The sequence below is a fragment of the Lampetra fluviatilis genome, chromosome 63, assembly GCF_964198595.1.
Source record: "Lampetra fluviatilis chromosome 63, kcLamFluv1.1, whole genome shotgun sequence".
Taxonomy (NCBI): domain Eukaryota; kingdom Metazoa; phylum Chordata; class Hyperoartia; order Petromyzontiformes; family Petromyzontidae; genus Lampetra; species Lampetra fluviatilis.
Genome location: NC_136337.1, coordinates 6965082 through 6984201, shown reverse-complemented (window position 1 = coordinate 6984201; position 19120 = coordinate 6965082). Strand labels below are relative to the sequence as shown.

The window sequence follows — 19120 nt, the reverse complement described above, 5'->3', positions numbered from 1 at the left end:
AAGATCCCCCGTGTAGCCTCAACAAGACTGTCGGGGCAAGTGCTGTTAGCGAGCAGCACCTATGAAGGCCGGCACGGCACACGAGGGGGTGGGTGGCCAGCACCACGCCCGGCCGCCTTTGTCTCCCCAGTGGCGATGTTTACTACACGCCGCACCAGGTACTCGTTTGAGGCCGAGTCGACCTAGGGGAGGGCCCAGGACCGGTTCAGATAATCGTCACCGGTGTTGGTGGCTGCGAGCGGGAATCGAACTCGGGTGGCCAGGTTCGTAGCGCAGCGCTAACCACTGTGCCACCGCTACCCATACCACGTACGACACACATACACGCACACACACACGCACACACACATATACGCACGCACACACACATACACGCACACACACACATACACACACATATACGCACACACACGATAAACTCAAACTAAACTATTTTAATTTGACCCGGTAAGGCCTCACCGAGCTATGAAGCTATTTTCAGGAGTGCCCTCGCCACAAATGACAGCCCAACAAAGTGACGTTGATTCTAATTGTGGAGGGGAAAACCGGAGAAAAATAATACGCGACCACAAGCAGAGAGACACAAACTCCAAATATACAGCAGCAGCAGCAGGCGTCAGGGTCTGGATCGAACCCACGACCTCCTGTACACCAGGCGAGGTAGTCAACATCTCCCAGCCACCGTGATGATGATGATGATGAGAGACACGCAAACTCCAAATATACAGCAGCAGCAGGCGTCAGGGTCTGGATCGAACCCACGACCTCCTGTACACCAGGCGAGGTAGTCAACATCTCCCAGCCACCGTGATGATGATGAGAGAGAGATACACAAACTCCAAATACACAGCAGCAGGCGTCAGGGTCTGGATCGAACCCACGACCTCCTGTACACCAGGCGAGGTAGTCAACATCTCCCAGCCACCGTGATGATGATGAGAGAGAGATACACAAACTCCAAATACACAGCAGCAGGCGTCAGGGTCTGGATCGAACCCACGACCTCCTGTACACCAGGCGAGGTAGTCAACATCTCCCAGCCACCGTGGCGCCCTCATTCTCACAGGCAGCATCACAAGCACGTACTACATCGTTTACTATTCGCGTCTATTTATTACTTTATTATTATTATTATCATTGTGCTCGTTTCTTTCGTGACTGCAGGAATTCATATTCTTTGGGTCTTTCGGTAAAGTCACGTAGATAGGTTCAACCTATCTATGTGACTTTACCGAAAGACGACGATGATGACGGTGACAATGGTGACGATGGTGATGACGGTGACGACGACGACAATGACGACATTGATGACGACGGTGATGACGATGATGACGGCGATGATGATGACGGTGACGACAATGACGACGACGATGATGACGACATTGATGATGACGCTCACCTCATACTGATCTCCGGGGCAGAGGCGCGCGAACCCGGCCAATCCTGGAGACAAAAGATGCGGCGTAGAGTCAATATCGTCATGACGAACACAAAGATCCCCCCCCCCCCTGCCCCGTGTAGACCTAACAGACTGTAGGGGCAAGTGTTGTTAGCGGACGCCTATGAAGGCCGGCACGCCACTTGAGGGGGTGGGTGGCCAGCACCACGCCCGATCGCCTTTGTGCTGCAGAGTGAGTGTGTGGGGAGCGGTAGTGCAGCGGTTAGCGCCACGCTGCGTAACGAACTCGGTGACCCGGGGTCATTTCCCGATCACAGCCACCGCCGATGACGATTATCTGAACCGGTCCTGGGCCTCACCTAAGTCGACTCAGCCTCAAATGAGTACCTGGTGCGGTGTGTAAAAACATTGCCACCGGGGAGACAAAGGCGGCCGGGCGTGGTGCTGGCCACCCACCCCCTTCATGTGCGGTTCTGGCCTTCATCGGTGCTACTCGTTAACAGCACTTGCCCCAGCAGTCTGTTAGGGCTACACGGGGGACCTTTGTCAGTGAGTGAGTGATTGCAGTCCGCGTGGTGGTCGTAGCGTGATTCGTTCTCGGGATTCTTCCACATTGGCTTGCCTGCCGCCCCTACCCTCCTCACCCCGCTCCTCACTGACAAGTCACGTGACCTCTCTGCCGCCCCTACCCTCCTCACCCCGCTCCTCACTGACAAGTCACGTGACCTCTCTGCCGCCCCTACCCTCCTCACCCCGCTCCTCACTGACAAGTCACGTGACCTCTCTGCCGCCCCTACCCTCCTCACCCCGCTCCACACTGACAAGTCACGTGACCTCTCTGCCGCCCCTACCCTCCTCACCCCGCTCCACACTGACAAGTCACGTGACCTCTCTGCCGCCCCTACCCTCCTCACCCCGCTCCACACTGACAAGTCACGTGACCTCTCTGCCGCCCCTACCCTCCTCACCCCGCTCCACACTGACAAGTCACGTGACCTCTCTGCCGCCCCTACCCTCCTCACCCCGCTCCACACTGACAAGTCACGTGACCTCTCTGCCGCCCCTACCCTCCTCACCCCGCTCCACACTGACAAGTCACGTGACCTCTCTGCCGCCCCTACCCTCCTCACCCCGCTCCTCACTGACAAGTCACGTGACCTCTCTGCCGCCCCTACCCTCCTCACCCCGCTCCTCACTGACAAGTCACGTGATCTCTCTGCCGCCCCTACCCTCCTCACCCCGCTCCACACTGACAAGTCACGTGACCTCTCTGCCGCCCCTACCCTCCTCACCCCACTCCACACTGACAAGTCACGTGACCTCTCTGCCGCCCCTACCCTCCTCACCCCGCTCCTCACTGACAAGTCACGTGATCTCTCTGCCGCCCCTACCCTCCTCACCCCGCTCCTCACTGACAAGTCACGTGACCTCTCTGCCGCCCCTACCCTCCTCACCCCGCTCCTCACTGACAAGTCACGTGACCTCTCTGCCGCCCCTACCCTCCTCACCCCGCTCCTCACTGACAAGTCACGTGATCTCTCTGCCGCCCCTACCCTCCTCACCCCGCTCCACACTGACAAGTCACGTGACCTCTCTGCCGCCCCTACCCTCCTCACCCCGCTCCACACTGACAAGTCACGTGACCTCTCTGCCGCCCCTACCCTCCTCACCCCGCTCCTCACTGACAAGTCACGTGATCTCTCTGCCGCCCCTACCCTCCTCACCCCGCTCCTCACTGACAAGTCACGTGATCTCTCTGCCGCCCCTACCCTCCTCACCCCGCTCCACACTGACAAGTCACGTGACCTCTCTGCCGCCCCTACCCTCCTCACCCCGCTCCTCACTGACAAGTCACGTGATCTCTCTGCCGCCCCTACCCTCCTCACCCCGCTCCTCACTGACAAGTCACGTGACCTCTCTGCCGCCCCTACCCTCCTCACCCCGCTCCACACTGACAAGTCACGTGATCTCTCTGCCGCCCCTACCCTCCTCACCCCGCTCCTCACTGACAAGTCACGTGACCTCTCTGCCGCCCCTACCCTCCTCACCCCGCTCCTCACTGACAAGTCACGTGACCTCTCTGCCGCCCCTACCCTCCTCACCCCGCTCCACACTGACAAGTCACGTGATCTCTCTGCCGCCCCTACCCTCCTCACCCCGCTCCTCACTGACAAGTCACGTGATCTCTCTGCCGCCCCTACCCTCCTCACCCCGCTCCACACTGACAAGTCACGTGATCTCTCTGCCGCCCCTACCCTCCTCACCCCGCTCCTCACTGACAAGTCACGTGATCTCTCTGCCGCCCCTACCCTCCTCACCCCGCTCCTCACTGACAAGTCACGTGATCTCTCTGCCGCCCCTACCCTCCTCACCCCGCTCCACACTGACAAGTCACGTGATCTCTCTGCCGCCCCTACCCTCCTCACCCCGCTCCTCACTGACAAGTCACGTGACCTCTCTGCCGCCCCTACCCTCCTCACCCCGCTCCACACTGACAAGTCACGTGATCTCTCTGCCGCCCCTACCCTCCTCACCCCGCTCCACACTGACAAGTCACGTGATCTCTCTGCCGCCCCTACCCTCCTCACCCCGCTCCTCACTGACAAGTCACGTGATCTCTCTGCCGCCCCTACCCTCCTCACCCCGCTCCACACTGACAAGTCACGTGATCTCTCTGCCGCCCCTACCCTCCTCACCCCGCTCCACACTGACAAGTCACGTGACCTCTCTGCCGCCCCTACCCTCCTCACCCCGCTCCACACTGACAAGTCACGTGATCTCTCTGCCGCCCCTACCCTCCTCACCCCGCTCCACACTGACAAGTCACGTGATCTCTCTGCCGCCCCTACCCTCCTCACCCCGCTCCTCACTGACAAGTCACGTGATCTCTCTGCCGCCCCTACCCTCCTCACCCCGCTCCACACTGACAAGTCACGTGATCTCTCTGCCGCCCCTACCCTCCTCACCCCGCTCCTCACTGACAAGTCACGTGATCTCTCTGCCGCCCCTACCCTCCTCACCCCGCTCCACACTGACAAGTCACGTGATCTCTCTGCCGCCCCTACCCTCCTCACCCCGCTCCACACTGACAAGTCACGTGATCTCTCTGCCGCCCCTACCCTCCTCACCCCGCTCCTCACTGACAAGTCACGTGATCTCTCTGCCGCCCCTACCCTCCTCACCCCGCTCCACACTGACAAGTCACGTGATCTCTCTGCCGCCCCTACCCTCCTCACCCCGCTCCACACTGACAAGTCACGTGACCTCTCTGCCGCCCCTACCCTCCTCACCCCGCTCCACACTGACAAGTCACGTGATCTCTCTGCCGCCCCTACCCTCCTCACCCCGCTCCACACTGACAAGTCACGTGATCTCTCTGCCGCCCCTACCCTCCTCACCCCGCTCCTCACTGACAAGTCACGTGATCTCTCTGCCGCCCCTACCCTCCTCACCCCGCTCCACACTGACAAGTCACGTGACCTCTCTGCCGCCCCTACCCTCCTCACCCCGCTCCACACTGACAAGTCACGTGATCTCTCTGCCGCCCCTACCCTCCTCACCCCGCTCCACACTGACAAGTCACGTGATCTCTCTGCCGCCCCTACCCTCCTCACCCCGCTCCTCACTGACAAGTCACGTGATCTCTCTGCCGCCCCTACCCTCCTCACCCCGCTCCACACTGACAAGTCACGTGATCTCTCTGCCGCCCCTACCCTCCTCACCCCGCTCCACACTGACAAGTCACGTGATCTCTCTGCCGCCCCTACCCTCCTCACCCCGCTCCTCACTGACAAGTCACGTGATCTCTCTGCCGCCCCTACCCTCCTCACCCCGCTCCACACTGACAAGTCACGTGACCTCTCTGCCGCCCCTACCCTCCTCACCCCGCTCCACACTGACAAGTCACGTGACCTCTCTGCCGCCCCTACCCTCCTCACCCCGCTCCACACTGACAAGTCACGTGACCTCTCTGCCGCCCCTACCCTCCTCACCCCGCTCCACACTGACAAGTCACGTGATCTCTCTGCTGCTGACAACACGACGAGGATGACCATGACGATGTCAGTCACCGCGATTGGTGGCTGGGGCCAGGTGGCCCCTGAATAACATCTCGTCGCCGGTGACTAACAAAGCAGATTCGGTCTAATCTGCTCGCCCCCCCTCCCCGACTCTAAAGCAGACGTCGCAACCGGGTACCCGATACCCGTACCCTACCCGATACCCGTACCGTACCCGATACCCGTACCCTACATGATACCCGTGCCCTACACAAAACCCGTGCCCTACACGATACCCGTACCCTATCCGATACCCGGCTACCCATACCCGGCCGGGTACAGGTACCGGTAGCCGTTTGCGACCCTGGTGCGGCCGGGTACGGGTAGGCCGTGAGTCACTGGTGAGTAGCCGTTTGTCACTCATTTCGGGCCGGGTACGGGTACGGGTACGGGTAGGCGTAGGCGTAGGGAATCAAAACCCGTTTGCGACCTCTGCTCTAAAGCCAGGCCTCGAACCCGGGACGTCACCGCCTCCGACACGGCCGCGACACGGCCGCGACGCACCCTGTCGGAGAGAGGCACGGGGCCGGCGAGGAGCAGTGGGGGGGGGGGGGGGGAGCTGCGTGTGGAACTCACCCTTCATGCGCATGTGAAATTCCCCCAGGAGGCTCTCCATGTCGTTCTCAATCACGCACAGGCTCTGCGTGTGCGTGAGTGTGTGCGAGTGCGTGTGGGTGTGTGTGAGTGAATGTGTGTGAGTGCGTGTGTGTGTGAGTGCGTACGTGTGAGTGTGCGTGTATGTGTGTGTGTGAATGCGTGTGTGTGCACATTAGCATGTGTGTGTATATATGCGCGTGTGCGTGTGTACAGGTGAGCGTGCGTGCGTGTGAGTGCATGCGCGTGCAAGTGCGTATGTGTGAGTGCGTATGTGTGAGTGCGCGTGTATGCGTGTGAGTGTGTGCACATTAGCGTGTGTGTATACGCGTGTGTATACGCGTGTGTGCAGGTGAGCGTGCGTGCGTGTGTGTGCGCATGTGTGCGTGTTTGTGTGAGTGCGTGTGTGCACATTAGCGTGTGTGTATATACGTGTGTGTGTGAGTGTGTGTGTGCGCACGTGGGCGTGCAGAGACACAAACACGTTCTATAAATACACAACTCGACGAGTCGCATCTGGGGAGGGGAGCGGGAGCGCAACGGATCGGGAGCGGCGTCACGAACCCGGCGACCTGCGTTCAATCAGCTCACAAGTCGACACGCTGCGTGTCAACACAGCACCGTGTGTGTGTGTGTCCATGTGTGTGTGTGTCCGTGTGTGTGTGTGTCCGTGTGGGGGGGGGGGGGAGCGGCGGTGTAGCGGTTAGCGCGCTACACTACGAACCCGCCGACCGATTCCCACTTACAGCCAATACCACCGGGTGACGACTATTTTAACCGGTCCTGGGCCTCCCCTAGGTCGACTCAGCCTCAAATGAGTACCTGCTGCGGTGTGTAAAATCATCGCCACCGGGGAGACAAAGGCGGTCGGGCGTGGTGTTGGCCAGCCACCCCCTCGTGTGCCGTGCCGGCCTTCATACGTGCTACTCGCTAACAGCACTTGCCCCGACAGTCTAAGGCTATACGGGGTGTCTTTGTCTTTGTCAGCAGGACCGGTAGACTGTAAGATGGGCGACATCTCGAGCAATGGCACGTGTTTTTGTGTGTACGTACGCTGAACTTCTTTTGCACCGTACGTAGCCAACCGTGATATTAGACTGAAACTAGTTTTTTTATTTTACCAGGCAAGACCCCACTGAGCAGCGTAGCTCTTTCTCAGAAGCCACCTGGTAATCGCAAATGATAGCTCAACGAAAGTGGCTTATCATCATGTTGTGGAAACTTAGAAACGCGTGACGTCGCTTCGAAATGTGAAGGGAAAAACCGCAAGATCAGACGATCACGGGGAGAGAGAGAGACGCAAACTCCAAATATACAGCAGCAGCAGGCGTCAGGGTCGGGACTGAACCCACGACATCCTGCGTACCAGGCGAGGTAGTTAACATCTCCTAGCCACTGTGGTGCTAATCGAAGGTGCGGATTCATAGCACGTGAATCAGCCGCGTGCTGTGCAAAATTGCTCGTGCAAATTTTTAACAGAAAAATCACAAATCACGGTGTGGGGTGCTGCCGGACGCGGTCAAGTTGTTCTGTTGACCGGCTTCTGCACCACTGCCAACGCAGTAGCAGCAGCAGAATCACCGGATCACGTGATCACGTGGCTCACAGCGGAGGCAAGCGTGGCGTGTTTGCGTGTCCGTGTGTGCGAGCGTTTGCGTGTCCACGTGCCCCTGTGTCTATGACCATCTGTGTCAATCTCCTTGTGTCCACGTGTTTTTCCATCTCCGCGCATCACAGCGTCCGTGCGTCCCCGCGTGTCTCTGCGTCCCCGCATCCCCGCGTGTCCGCGTCTGCGCCCGCACCTCCGTGTACTCGCGGTGACCCCGGGTGACCTCCTGCAGAGTGTCCCGCGCCTCCCTGCTGCCCGGCGACGTCTCGTACGCGGCCATCATGCGGCGCGCGCCGTCTCGCAGCCTGCGCTGGATCCCGTACGTCTCGTACAGCTCCTCCACCTGCACACACACGGGCCCACCACGGTGGCCAGGAGATGTTGACTACCTCGCCTGGTACGCAGGAGGTCGTGGGTCCTGATGATGATGATGATGATAAGCCAACTTCGTTGAGCTATCATTTGTGATGGCCAAGTCGCTTCTGAAAAAGAGCTACGTAGCTCAGCGGGGCCTTACCTGCTAAAATATATTTCTAAAAGGTCTTCAATAGTTTTAGTAAAAAAACTATTAAAGACCTTTTGACGTGGGGTTCGCAGCGCGGTACGCCGACCGCTGCACCGCCGCTCCCCCAGACGCAAAACCGATAGCGCACGTACGCACACACACACACACGAAACACACACACACACACACGCACACACACGCACGCACGCAGGCACACGCACGCACACACACACACACGAAACGCACGCACACACACGCACGCACAAGCACACGCACGAAACGCACGCACACACACGCACACACACACACACGAAACGCACGCAGGCACACACACACACGTTCGCACACACACACGCTCGCTCCAGCGTCACCTTGCTGACGTGGAACTCGAGTCTCCGGATGAATCGCTCCGTCGACTTGATTTGCTGGAGAGGAATCACAAAGGAGACGGGATGACAATGGCGATGACGATGGCGATGACGACGATGACGACGATGATGACGATCGTCTGACAGCAGTGGCAGCGCAGACAACTGTGGACCGGCTTAGTCCTCATTGGGACTCGTCAGCACGGTACAGGAGCCAGTGCTCGCTGATGCAGAGTCTGCGATCAGTCCCCAATAGCACACCGCGGGGCTCACACGGCTGTGTCAGTAGTGTGTGTCTGTGTGTGATGTGTGTTTGTGTGTAGTGTGTGTAGTGTGTGTGTGTAGTCTGTGTGTGTAGTCTGTGTGTGTAGTCTGTGTGTGGTGTGTGTGTGTAGTGTGTGTCTGTGTGTGATGTGTGTTTGTGTGTAGTGTGTGTAGTGTGTGTCTGTGTGTGATGTGTGTTTGTGTGTAGTGTGTGTAGTGTGTGTGTGTAGTCTGTGTGTGTAGTCTGTGTGTGGTGTGTGTGTGTAGTGTGTGTCTGTGTGTGATGTGTGTTTGTGTGTAGTGTGTGTAGTGTGTGTCTGTGTGTGATGTGTGTTTGTGTGTAGTGTGTGTAGTGTGTGTGTGTAGTCTGTGTGTGTAGTCTGTGTGTGTAGTCTGTGTGTGGTGTGTGTGTGTAGTGTGTGTCTGTGTGTGATGTGTGTTTGTGTGTAGTGTGTGTAGTGTGTGTCTGTGTGTGATGTGTGTTTGTGTGTAGTGTGTGTAGTGTGTGTGTGTAGTCTGTGTGTGTAGTCTGTGTGTGTAGTCTGTGTGTGGTGTGTGTGTGTAGTGTGTGTCTGTGTGTGATGTGTGTTTGTGTAATCTGTGTGTATGTGTGTGTGGAGTCTGTGTGTGGTCTGTAGGGTATAGTCTGTGTGTGTAGTGTGTGTGTGTAGTGTATGTAGTGTGTAGTGTGTCTGTGTGTATGTAGTGTGTATGTGTGTGTGTGTAGTGTGTCTGCGTGTGTGTTTGTGTGTGTGTCTGTGTGTGTGTAGTGTATGTAGTGTGTAGTGTGTCTGTGTGTGATGTGTGTTTGTGTAATCTGTGTGTATGTGTGTGTGTAGTCTGTGTGTGTAGTCTGTGTGTGTAGTCTGAGTGTGTAGTGTGTCTGTGTGTCTGTGTGTGTGTAGTGTATGTAGTGTGTAGTGTGTCTGTGTGTGATGTGTGTTTGTGTAATCTGTGTGTATGTGTGTGTGTAGTCTGAGTGTGTAGTCTGAGTGTGGAGTCTGTGTGTGGTCTGTAGTGTGTAGTCTGTGTGTGTAGTGTGTCTGTGTGTGTGTCTGTGTGTGTGTTTGTGTGTGTGTGTAGTGTATGTAGTGTGTAGTGTGTATGTATGTATGTAGTGTGTAGTGTGTGTGTGTAGTGTGTGAGTGTAGTATGTGTGTGTAGTGTGTGTGTGTAGTGTGTGTGTAGTTTGTGTATGTAGTGTGTGTGTGTAGTGTGTGTGTGTAGTGTGTGTGTGTAGTGTGTGTGTGTAGTGTGTGTGTGAGTGTAGTGTGTGTGTATGTCGTGTGTGTAGTGTGTGTAGTCTGTGTGTGTGTTTGTGCTGGGTACACAACACTCATCTCACCTTGTCCAGGTCGTACACGAAGCCCTGACGAGGTGACGACGACGAGGAGGTGACGACGAGGGCAGAGGAGGGGACGGGAGAGAGACGTGGGTAGTAGAGATAATGGAGAGAGGAGGTGTGGGAAAGAGGGGGGAAGAGGTGTGCGGACAGAGGTGGGCACAGAAGAGAAATTATGAGGTGGGACGAGGTGCACGATAGGGCACCATTAGCAGCATCATCAGCAGCAGCATCAGCATCATCATCAGCAGCAGCAGCATCATCATCAGCAGCAACATCAGCATTTTCAGCATCATCAGCAGCAGCATCATCATCAGCAGCAGCAGCAGTAGCATCATCAGCAGCAGCAGCATCAGCATTTTCAGCATCATCAGCAGCAGCAGCATCATCAGCAGCAGCATCATCATCAGCAGCAGCAGCAGTAGCATCATCAGCAGCAGCAGCATCAGCATTTTCAGCATCATCAGCAGCATCAGCATCATCAGCAGCAGCATCATCATCAGCAGCAGCAGTAGCATCATCAGCAGCAGCATCAGCATTTTCAGCAGTAGCATCTTCATCATCACGACGACTACCGCCTTCTCCGGATTAACCAATCATTTTCCTGCCATCAGTAAAGTTACACAAATCTGGTCTCACACACACACACACACTGCTACCAGACTGTTAAAACGCTCCCCCATTGTTTTAAATACGAGGGAACAATGGCGCATCGTATAGACTAGAGAACACGGTAATACCACCACCCACGTGGTCATCATCGTCACCACAATCACCACCACCGTGTTCATCATCATCATCATCACAATCACCGTCAGCATCACCACCACCACTCACCAGCCGTGAGTTGCGTTTCATTTCCTTCTGCTGGATGGTCATCGATTCCAGTTCGGTATGATGAGCCTGCAGGAACTCACTAACACACACACACCACATACACACCACACACACATCACACACACACACCACACACAGACACCACACACACACCACACACACATCACACACACACACACACCACACACACATCACACACACATCACACACACACCACACACAGACACCACACACACACCACACACACATCACACACACATCACACACACACCACACACACATCACACACACCACACACACACCACACACACACACCACACACACCACACATACACACACCACACACACACACATCACACACACCACATACACACCACACACACATCTGTGTGTGTGTGTAATCTGTGTGTGTGTGTAATCTGTGTGTGTGTGATCTGTATGTGTGTAAACTGTCTGCGTGTAATCAGAGATGGAACACCCCCGCAGTGGCCCCCCCCCGGCGTGCCCCCCCCCACCCCCCCAGGCCTCACCCGAGCCCCTTCTTGAGGGCCCCGTAAACCTCGTCCAGTCGCTGCGGCTGCGGCAGCCGTGGGGAGGAGCCGCCACCGCCGCCGCCGCCACCACCACCACCGCCACCACCACCCGGCGACTTGCTGGAGCCGGCAAACATCCTGGCAGAGCGCGTCGGGGAGCGCCGGGGAGTGGCACGCGACCTACGGGGGGCGGGGGGGGGGGGCAAGGGGGGGGCAAGGGGGGGGCAAGGGGGGGGGCAAGGGGGGGGGCAAGGGGGGGGGCAAGGGGGGGGGCAAGGGGGGGGCAAGGGGGGGGCAAGGGGGGGGCAAGGGGGGGGGCGACGGTGGTGGTGACGGTGGCGATGCCCGTGTTTACACACCGCACCAGGTACTCATTTGAGGCCGAGTCGACTTGGGGGATGCCCGGGACCGATTCAGATCATCGTCACCGGTGTTGGTGGGCGTGAGCGGGAATCGAGCCCGTGTCGCCGGGGTTCACCGGGTTCACCGGGCTCGTGTCTGCTGCTGTTGGCGAGTAGCAGAGCCTCAGAAGGCCGGCACGGCACACGAGGGGGTGGGTGGCCAGCACCACGCCCGGCCGCCTTTGTCTCCCCAGCGGCCATGTTTATTTACGCAACACTCCAAGGACTCTGTGAAGGCTGAGTCGACCTAAGGGCGGGCCCAGGACCGGATCGGATAACCGCCACTCGATGCGAGCCGTGGCCAGAGATCGCACTCGCAGATACAAAATACACAACGCGGGCACACGCACACATGCACACACGCATATGCACACACACGCACACACACAAACGCACACGTACACACGCACACACACACGCGCACACACGTGCACGCACACACACGCGCACACACGTGCACGCACACACGCACACACGCGCACGCACGCACACACGCACACACGCACACACACACGCACGCACACACGCACGCACGCACACACACACGCACACACGCGCACGCACGTGACAGCACATGGGACACACGGCAGCAGGTGGAGGACGTGGGAAGGGGTGCAAGGGGGGGTGGAGGGAGTGGAAGGGGGGGTAGAGGGGGTGGTGGAGGGGGTGCAGGGGCGGTGTGTGAGTGCCAAGGCAACGCAGGGAGGGCTGCGAGTCGGAGCCGCCAGCTGTTAATGATAGCTAACGAGCTAACGAGCTAATAGACTAACTGGCTAATAGACTAACTGGCTAATAGACTAACTGGCTAATAGACTAACTGGCTAATAGACTAACTGGCTAATAGACTAACTGGCTAATAGACTAACTGGCTAATAGACTAACTGGCTAATAGACTAACTGGCTAATAGACTAACTGGCTAATAGACTAACTGGCTAATAGACTAACTGGCTAATAGACTAACTGGCTAATAGACTAACTGGCGAGGCGGTGCGGTTATTTACGTTTCGCGCAGCGGTTCGATTCCTGCTCACGGCCAACCGTCGGTGGCGAGTATCTGGACCGGTTTTGGGCCTCGCCCCTAGGTCCACTCGGCCTCAAATGAGTACCCGGTGCGTTGTGTTTACATCGCCACTGGGGAGACGAAGGCGGCCGGGCGTGGTGCTGGCCACCCACCCCCTCGTGTGCCATGCCGGCCTTCATAGGTGCTCGCTAACGGCACTTGCCCCTACAGTCTGGTACAGGCTACACGGGGGATCTTTGTCTTTGTGTGTACCTCTACGTACAGTTAAGTGAATGGTTAGTGAGTGAGTGGTTAGTGAGTCGGCGAGTGAGTGGTGAGTGAGTGGTGAGTGAGTGGTGAGTGAGTGGTGAGTGAGTAGTGAGTGAGTGGTGAGTGAGCAGTGGTTTAGCGAGTGAGTGGTGAGTTAGTGAGTGGTGAGTCGGTGAGTGAGTCGGTGAGTGAGTCGGTGAGTGAGTGGTTCGTGAGTAAGTGGTTAATGAGTGGCGATTTAGCGAGTGAGCGGTGAGTAAGTGAGTCGGTGAGTGAGTGGTGAGTGAGCGAGTGGTGAGCGAGCGAGCGAGTGGCAAGTGAGTTGGTGAGTGAGTGGTGAGCGAGCGCATGGCGAGTGAGCGAGCGAGCGGCGAGTGAGTCGGTGAGTGAATGGTGAGCGAGCGCATGGTGAGTGAGCGAGCGAGTGGCGAGTGAGTTGGTGAGTGAGTGGTGAGCGAGCGCATGGCGAGTGAGCGAGCGAGCGGCGAGTGAGTCGGTGAGTGAATGGTGAGCGAGCGCATGGTGAGTGAGCGAGCGAGTGGCGAGTGAGTTGGTGAGTGAGTGCTTAGTGAACACGTGATTAGCGAGTGGTAAGTTAGCAAGTGAGCGGTGAGTGAGTGAGTGCTGAGCGAGTGGGTGAGAGAGTAGGGGGTAAGTTAGCGAGTGAGTGGTGAGTGAGAGTGGTGAGCGAGTGATGGGTAAGTAGCGAGTGAGAGGCGAGTGAGCAGTGAGCGAGTGGTGAGCTAGCGAGTGAGAGGTGAGTGGGTGGTGAGTGGCTGGTGAGCGAGTGGTGAGTGGCTGGTGAACGAGTGGCGAGTGACTGGTGAACGAGTGGCGAGTGAGAGGTGAGTGGGTGGTGAGTGAGTGGTGAGTGGCTGGTGAACGAGTGGTGAGTGGCTGGTGAACGAGTGGCGAGTGAGAGGTGAGTGGGTGGTGAGTGACTGGTGAGCGAGTGGTGAGTGAGTGGTGAGCTAGCGAGTGAGAGGCGAGCGAGTGGTGAGTGGCTGGTGAGCGAGTGGCGAGTGACTGGTGAGTGAGCGGTGAGTGAGCGGTGAGTGAGTGGTGAGCTAGCGAGTGAGCGGCGAGTGAGCGGCGAGTGAGCGAGTGGTGAGCGAGTGAGCGGTGAGCGGCGAGTGAGAGGCGAGTGAGCGGCGAGTGAGCGAGTGGTGAGCTAGCGAGTGAGCGGCGAGTGAGCGGCGAGTGAGCGAGTGGTGAGCGAGTGAGCGGTGAGCGGCGAGTGAGAGGCGAGTGAGCGGCGAGTGAGCGAGTGGTGAGCTAGCGAGTGAGCGGCGAGTGAGCGGCGAGTGAGCGGTGAGCGAGTGGTGAGTGAGCGGCGAGTGAGCGAGTGGTGAGCTAGCGAGTGAGAGGCGAGTGAGCGGCGAGTGAGCGGTGAGCGAGTGGTGAGTGAGCGGCGAGTGAGCGAGTGGTGAGCGGCGAGTGAGAGGCGAGTGAGCGGCGAGTGAACGGTGAGCGAGTGGTGAGTGAGCGGCGAGTGAGCGAGTGGTGAGTGAGTGGTGAGCGGCGAGTGAGCGAGTGGTGAGCGGCGAGTGAGAGGCGAGTGAGCGGCGAGTGAGCGAGTGGTGAGCTAGCGAGTGAGCGGCGAGTGAGCGGCGAGCGAGTGGTGAGTGAGCGGCGAGTGAGCGAGTGGTGAGTGAGTGGTGAGTGAGCGAGTGGTGAGCGGCGAGTGAGCGAGTGGTGAGCGGCGAGTGAGCGGCGAGTGAGCGGTGAGCGAGTGGTGAGTGAGCGAGTGGTGAGCTAGCGAGTGAGAGGCGAGTGAGCGGCGAGTGAGCGGTGAGCGAGTGGTGAGTGAGCGGCGAGTGAGCGAGTGGTGAGTGAGTGGTGAGCGGCGAGTGAGCGAGTGGTGAGTGAGTGGTGGGTGAGCGAGTGGTGAGCGGCGAGTGAGCGGTGAGCGAGTCGGTACCGGCGACTGCGCTCGTGAGCGGCGCTGAACCCGGCGAACGAGCGGCTCCTAGAGACGGCTCCTCCTCCGCCCCGGCCCGCCTGCGTCACCACCAGGGACATGGCCCCCCGCGCCACGAGACCCCCCCCTGCGCTCAGGACACACGGAGGATGCACGCAGCGGCTCCTTAGCCACAGGCCGCACGGCTCGTTGGCGAGCTCCGTGAAAACACCAAACCAAGAGCCGCCCCCTGCTGCCAAAACCGGCCGGGTCGACTCCGCTGGCGCGCCGTGACACCGCCTCCCTCTATCCGTGGCAGAGTCATCGCGCTCTCCGGCCTCACCCGCCGGCTCGTGCGCGGCGACCACTTGCCGGGTCGCGCGGTTAAACAACGCGACGGGAATCGTGACCGGAACTCCGAGACCCGACACCGATCCCCCGGCTCGCTGTGCCGACCGCCCCGGCGCCACGGATCCGCAGGAGACGCCGCGGCAAACCGCACGGGAGTTGGGCGAGTCCTCGTGTTGCCGACGACAAACCAGAGACCCAACATCCATCGCCAAGCGAGACCTCGACGCTGTCTCCTCCTCGTCACCGCCGCCGACTCGAGAAACAATGATCCCCTCCTGAGATCACGCCGCTGCTGTTGCTGCTGCTGTCACCATCCCAGGATAAAACTATATACAGGGTGGCACATAAGTCTGGAATCGTAGGGGGAAATAACGATTTCGTATTTCTATTGTTTCTGCAGGCCCAAGATGTCTGGGAGGAAGGAAGAACGAGTCCAGATAATTCTACTCGTAGGAAATCGGAGTCAGAGGGAGGTCGCTGCGAATGTAACGGACTGCATAGAGACCAATAACACAGAGCTGTGTTTTTCCTATGATTCCAGACTTATGGGACACCCTGCAAAATGTGTTTTTATGCATAGAGGTTTTTTTTGGGTCAGATCGTGTAAATATATCAATGTGACAGTCAATTAGAGATACGTTAGAATCAAGCCCCAGCAGTGCGACTGTGGCCATGCCTACCCAAGCTACGGATCGCACAGTGAACCCACCGACTCACATAGACACACATAGACACACAGACTCACATAGACACACAGAGACACACAGACTCACACAGACACACAGAGACACACAGACTCACATAGACACACAGAGATTCACAGAGGCCCATAGCAGATACGCTAAAAACAAGCCCCGGCAGAGCGACTGTGGCCATGCCAACACAAGCTACGTCGCTGCCGCTGCACCACAACGTCACCGCCGCCGCCACCGTCCTGCCCAAGAACGGAACCGGCCAAGGTCACGGCAGTCCGAATGAGAGGACCCCGGGGAGGTCGCAACGCGCTGACGCGGAGAACGAGCTGCGTTTCGTGACGGCCGCCTCCTCCTCCTCCTGCCTCACTCTGTCTGGGGCGGCCTCTCAGGAGCGGCCTGCGCCGCGACTCTACGCGGTAGGGAAGGGGGCTGGGGGGGGGGGACCCCCCAAGCGGCAGCTGTCCCTGTGCGGCACGAGGAGGCGACTCGGCAACGTGGCCTGCGAGCGGGCATCGGTCTGCGAGGAGAGGGGAGGGGGTGATTGTTGTGCCGTCTCGCCTAGGGGGCACCCCCAGCGGCAGCTGTCCCTGAGCGGCACAGGGTCAGTCTCACCAGCTGGTCTCCGAGCGGGCAAGGGTCTGGTGGAGTGTGGTGTGTGTGGTTGTCACGTGTGTGCTGTGTGTTGTGTGTGTGATGTGTGTGTGCTGTGTGTGGTTGTCACGTGTGTGCTGTGTGTGCTGTGTGTGTGACAATCACGTGGTGTGTGTGTGGTTGTCACGTGTGTGCTGTGTGTGCTGTGTGTGTGACAATCACGTGGTGTGTGTGTGGTTGTCACGTGTGCGCTGCGTGTGCTGTGTGGGTGGTGTGTGATTGCTGATGACGGTGCTGGGTCGTGGCCGCACGTAGGAAGGCTGCCGGTAAACAGAGCTATTTAAAGCCGCTCCCTGCAGATGTCACCGACAATGCGATCGGCCCGAGCCGCCGCAACCGCACACAGCACGGCCTCGCCACTGTTCACGCTTCGTGTACGCGTGGACGTTGAACTTCTTTCGCACCGTACGTAGCCAGCCGTGCTCATCGGAGGTGTCGGGGGGCGGGGGGGAAAGGATAACAAAAAACCACACAAAGTAGTTGTAAAGAAGTGAGTTTGTCAATCGAGACGATTGTTTAAAAGTGCGTAGCTCCGTTGGCTTCCTAATATCGGAAGGGAAGAGCGTTCCAGACGGCCGCGGAAGCGCGCCTGAAAGCGCCGCGCGACGCGATGATGACACCGCCGCCTTTGTTTGACGGTTTAGCCAGAAGCCTCCGCCGCTTCAGCGAGGAGGCTCCCTCATCCAGCAGTGGAGTGACGCGTGAACCGTGCTGTACGTGTGTTGCCCGGGCGAGCGTTGGGGAGAGCGAGTGGGTGGGTGAGCGGCACAGTAAGGGAGCGAGAGAGAGATCGCGAGTAGTTGTGCAGTTGATGTCAAGGTCATGGATCAGAATGCGCGTCTTTGTTTAGCACGGGCTGAGAGCACAGACGAGCTCACACCAACACGCGCGTGACAGGGACGCACCGTGTAGCCATAGAGACGACCTGCTCGTACAAGTGCTGCTAGCGACCAGCGCCGATGGTGGCCGGCACCACGCCCGACCGCCTTTGTCTCCCCAGTGGAGATGTTTACACAACGCACCGGGTACTCATTTGAGTCGACCTAGGGGAGGCCCGGGACCGGTTCAGATAATCGTCACTGGTGTTGGCCGTGAGCAGGAATCGAACCCGGGTCGCCGGGTTTGTAGCGCAGAGCGCTAACCGCTACACTACCGCACACAACAACAACCGCCATTCGCCACTAAGTGGCGGTGACGTCACCACGACGCTTGTGCCAGGCCATGTGCACGTTGAGGCCACGTGAAGTGTCGAAAGCCCACTGGCAGGAGGTCACGGGGCAAATCCAGGTGCCACGGGTCGACTGACCGGCTGATGCACCACCTGTGCCCCCTGCTGTGCCAACTTGCTGTGCTTTAGCCACCCGGTGCTCCGCTAGTTGTTGTGAGCATCGCTCCTCCCCCCTCCGTTATTGTTGGAGGGCGGCTGCCTCAAACTGCCCAGTAGCGTCCTTCACGAGCCTCCTCCACAGAGGCCGATCTTGACACCGCTGGTACCAGTCCTCCGCTAGTCCACTCAGCTCCACGTCCTCCTGTACCACATCACTCCATCTCTTCTCTAGCCCGTGCAACGCGCCCTTTTAGCCCCTTCGATCTGGCTGGACAAAAGCTGTTTAGGCATGCGGGGGCTGGGTATGCGGGCTACATGACCCAGCCAATGCAGCCTTGTCTGCCGAAGGTGCTCACCGATGGTACTTTGTCCACATCTTTAAAGGATTTGTGAGCTCCTCACACAATCGAGCCTGGTTAAACCCAAGATGGATCATAGGCAGGTCAGCCTAAATGTTTCTAACCGGCAAAGATGTTCTATTCGGGGGGTCCGGATTTCGCAAGCGAAGAGAAGGGAGGGAATGACTGGCCGAGAAGACCTGAAGCTTCGTGCGGAGCGACAGACCACGTAGCTTCCACACAAACTGGAGCCGGTCATAAGCACACTGCCCAGGTATGGGAAACTCTCCACTCTCTCCACAACTACCCTATGACCAATTGGGAGTTGTGGGGGTGGAGTGTCCAATGGTACAAAATACCCAGGCAGGTGCTTAGTTTTGGTGGGGCTGATGGTAAGGTCCCACCTCTTAGTGGCAAGCTCCAGTCTCAGCAGCAGCACCTCCAACTCCTCCTCTGAGTGAGCAACAATTACCAGATCATCGGCACACACGCACGCACGCACGCACACACACACGCACGCACACACGCACGCACACACGCACACACACACGCACACACACACACGCACACACACGTACGCACACACACACACGCACACACACGCACGCACACACACAAAGATCCCCTGTATAGCCTTAACAGACTGTAGGGGCAAGTGCTGTTAGCGAGCACCTATG

General features: G+C 58.3%; 1 protein-coding gene across 1 annotated transcript in view; it reads right to left on the bottom strand.

Moving 5' to 3' along the window:
- LOC144951631 (rho family-interacting cell polarization regulator 1-like) overlaps nucleotides 1-19120 on the bottom strand; it is a 54527-nt gene that overhangs the window by 12166 nt on the left and 23241 nt on the right. The window contains 8 exon segments of the mRNA XM_078881920.1: nucleotides 1400-1443; nucleotides 6034-6097; nucleotides 7854-8003; nucleotides 8537-8590; nucleotides 10143-10166; nucleotides 10977-11055; nucleotides 11507-11689; nucleotides 15103-15229. Of these exon segments, the coding sequence (XP_078738046.1) occupies nucleotides 1400-1443; nucleotides 6034-6097; nucleotides 7854-8003; nucleotides 8537-8590; nucleotides 10143-10166; nucleotides 10977-11055; nucleotides 11507-11689; nucleotides 15103-15229 (725 nt within the window).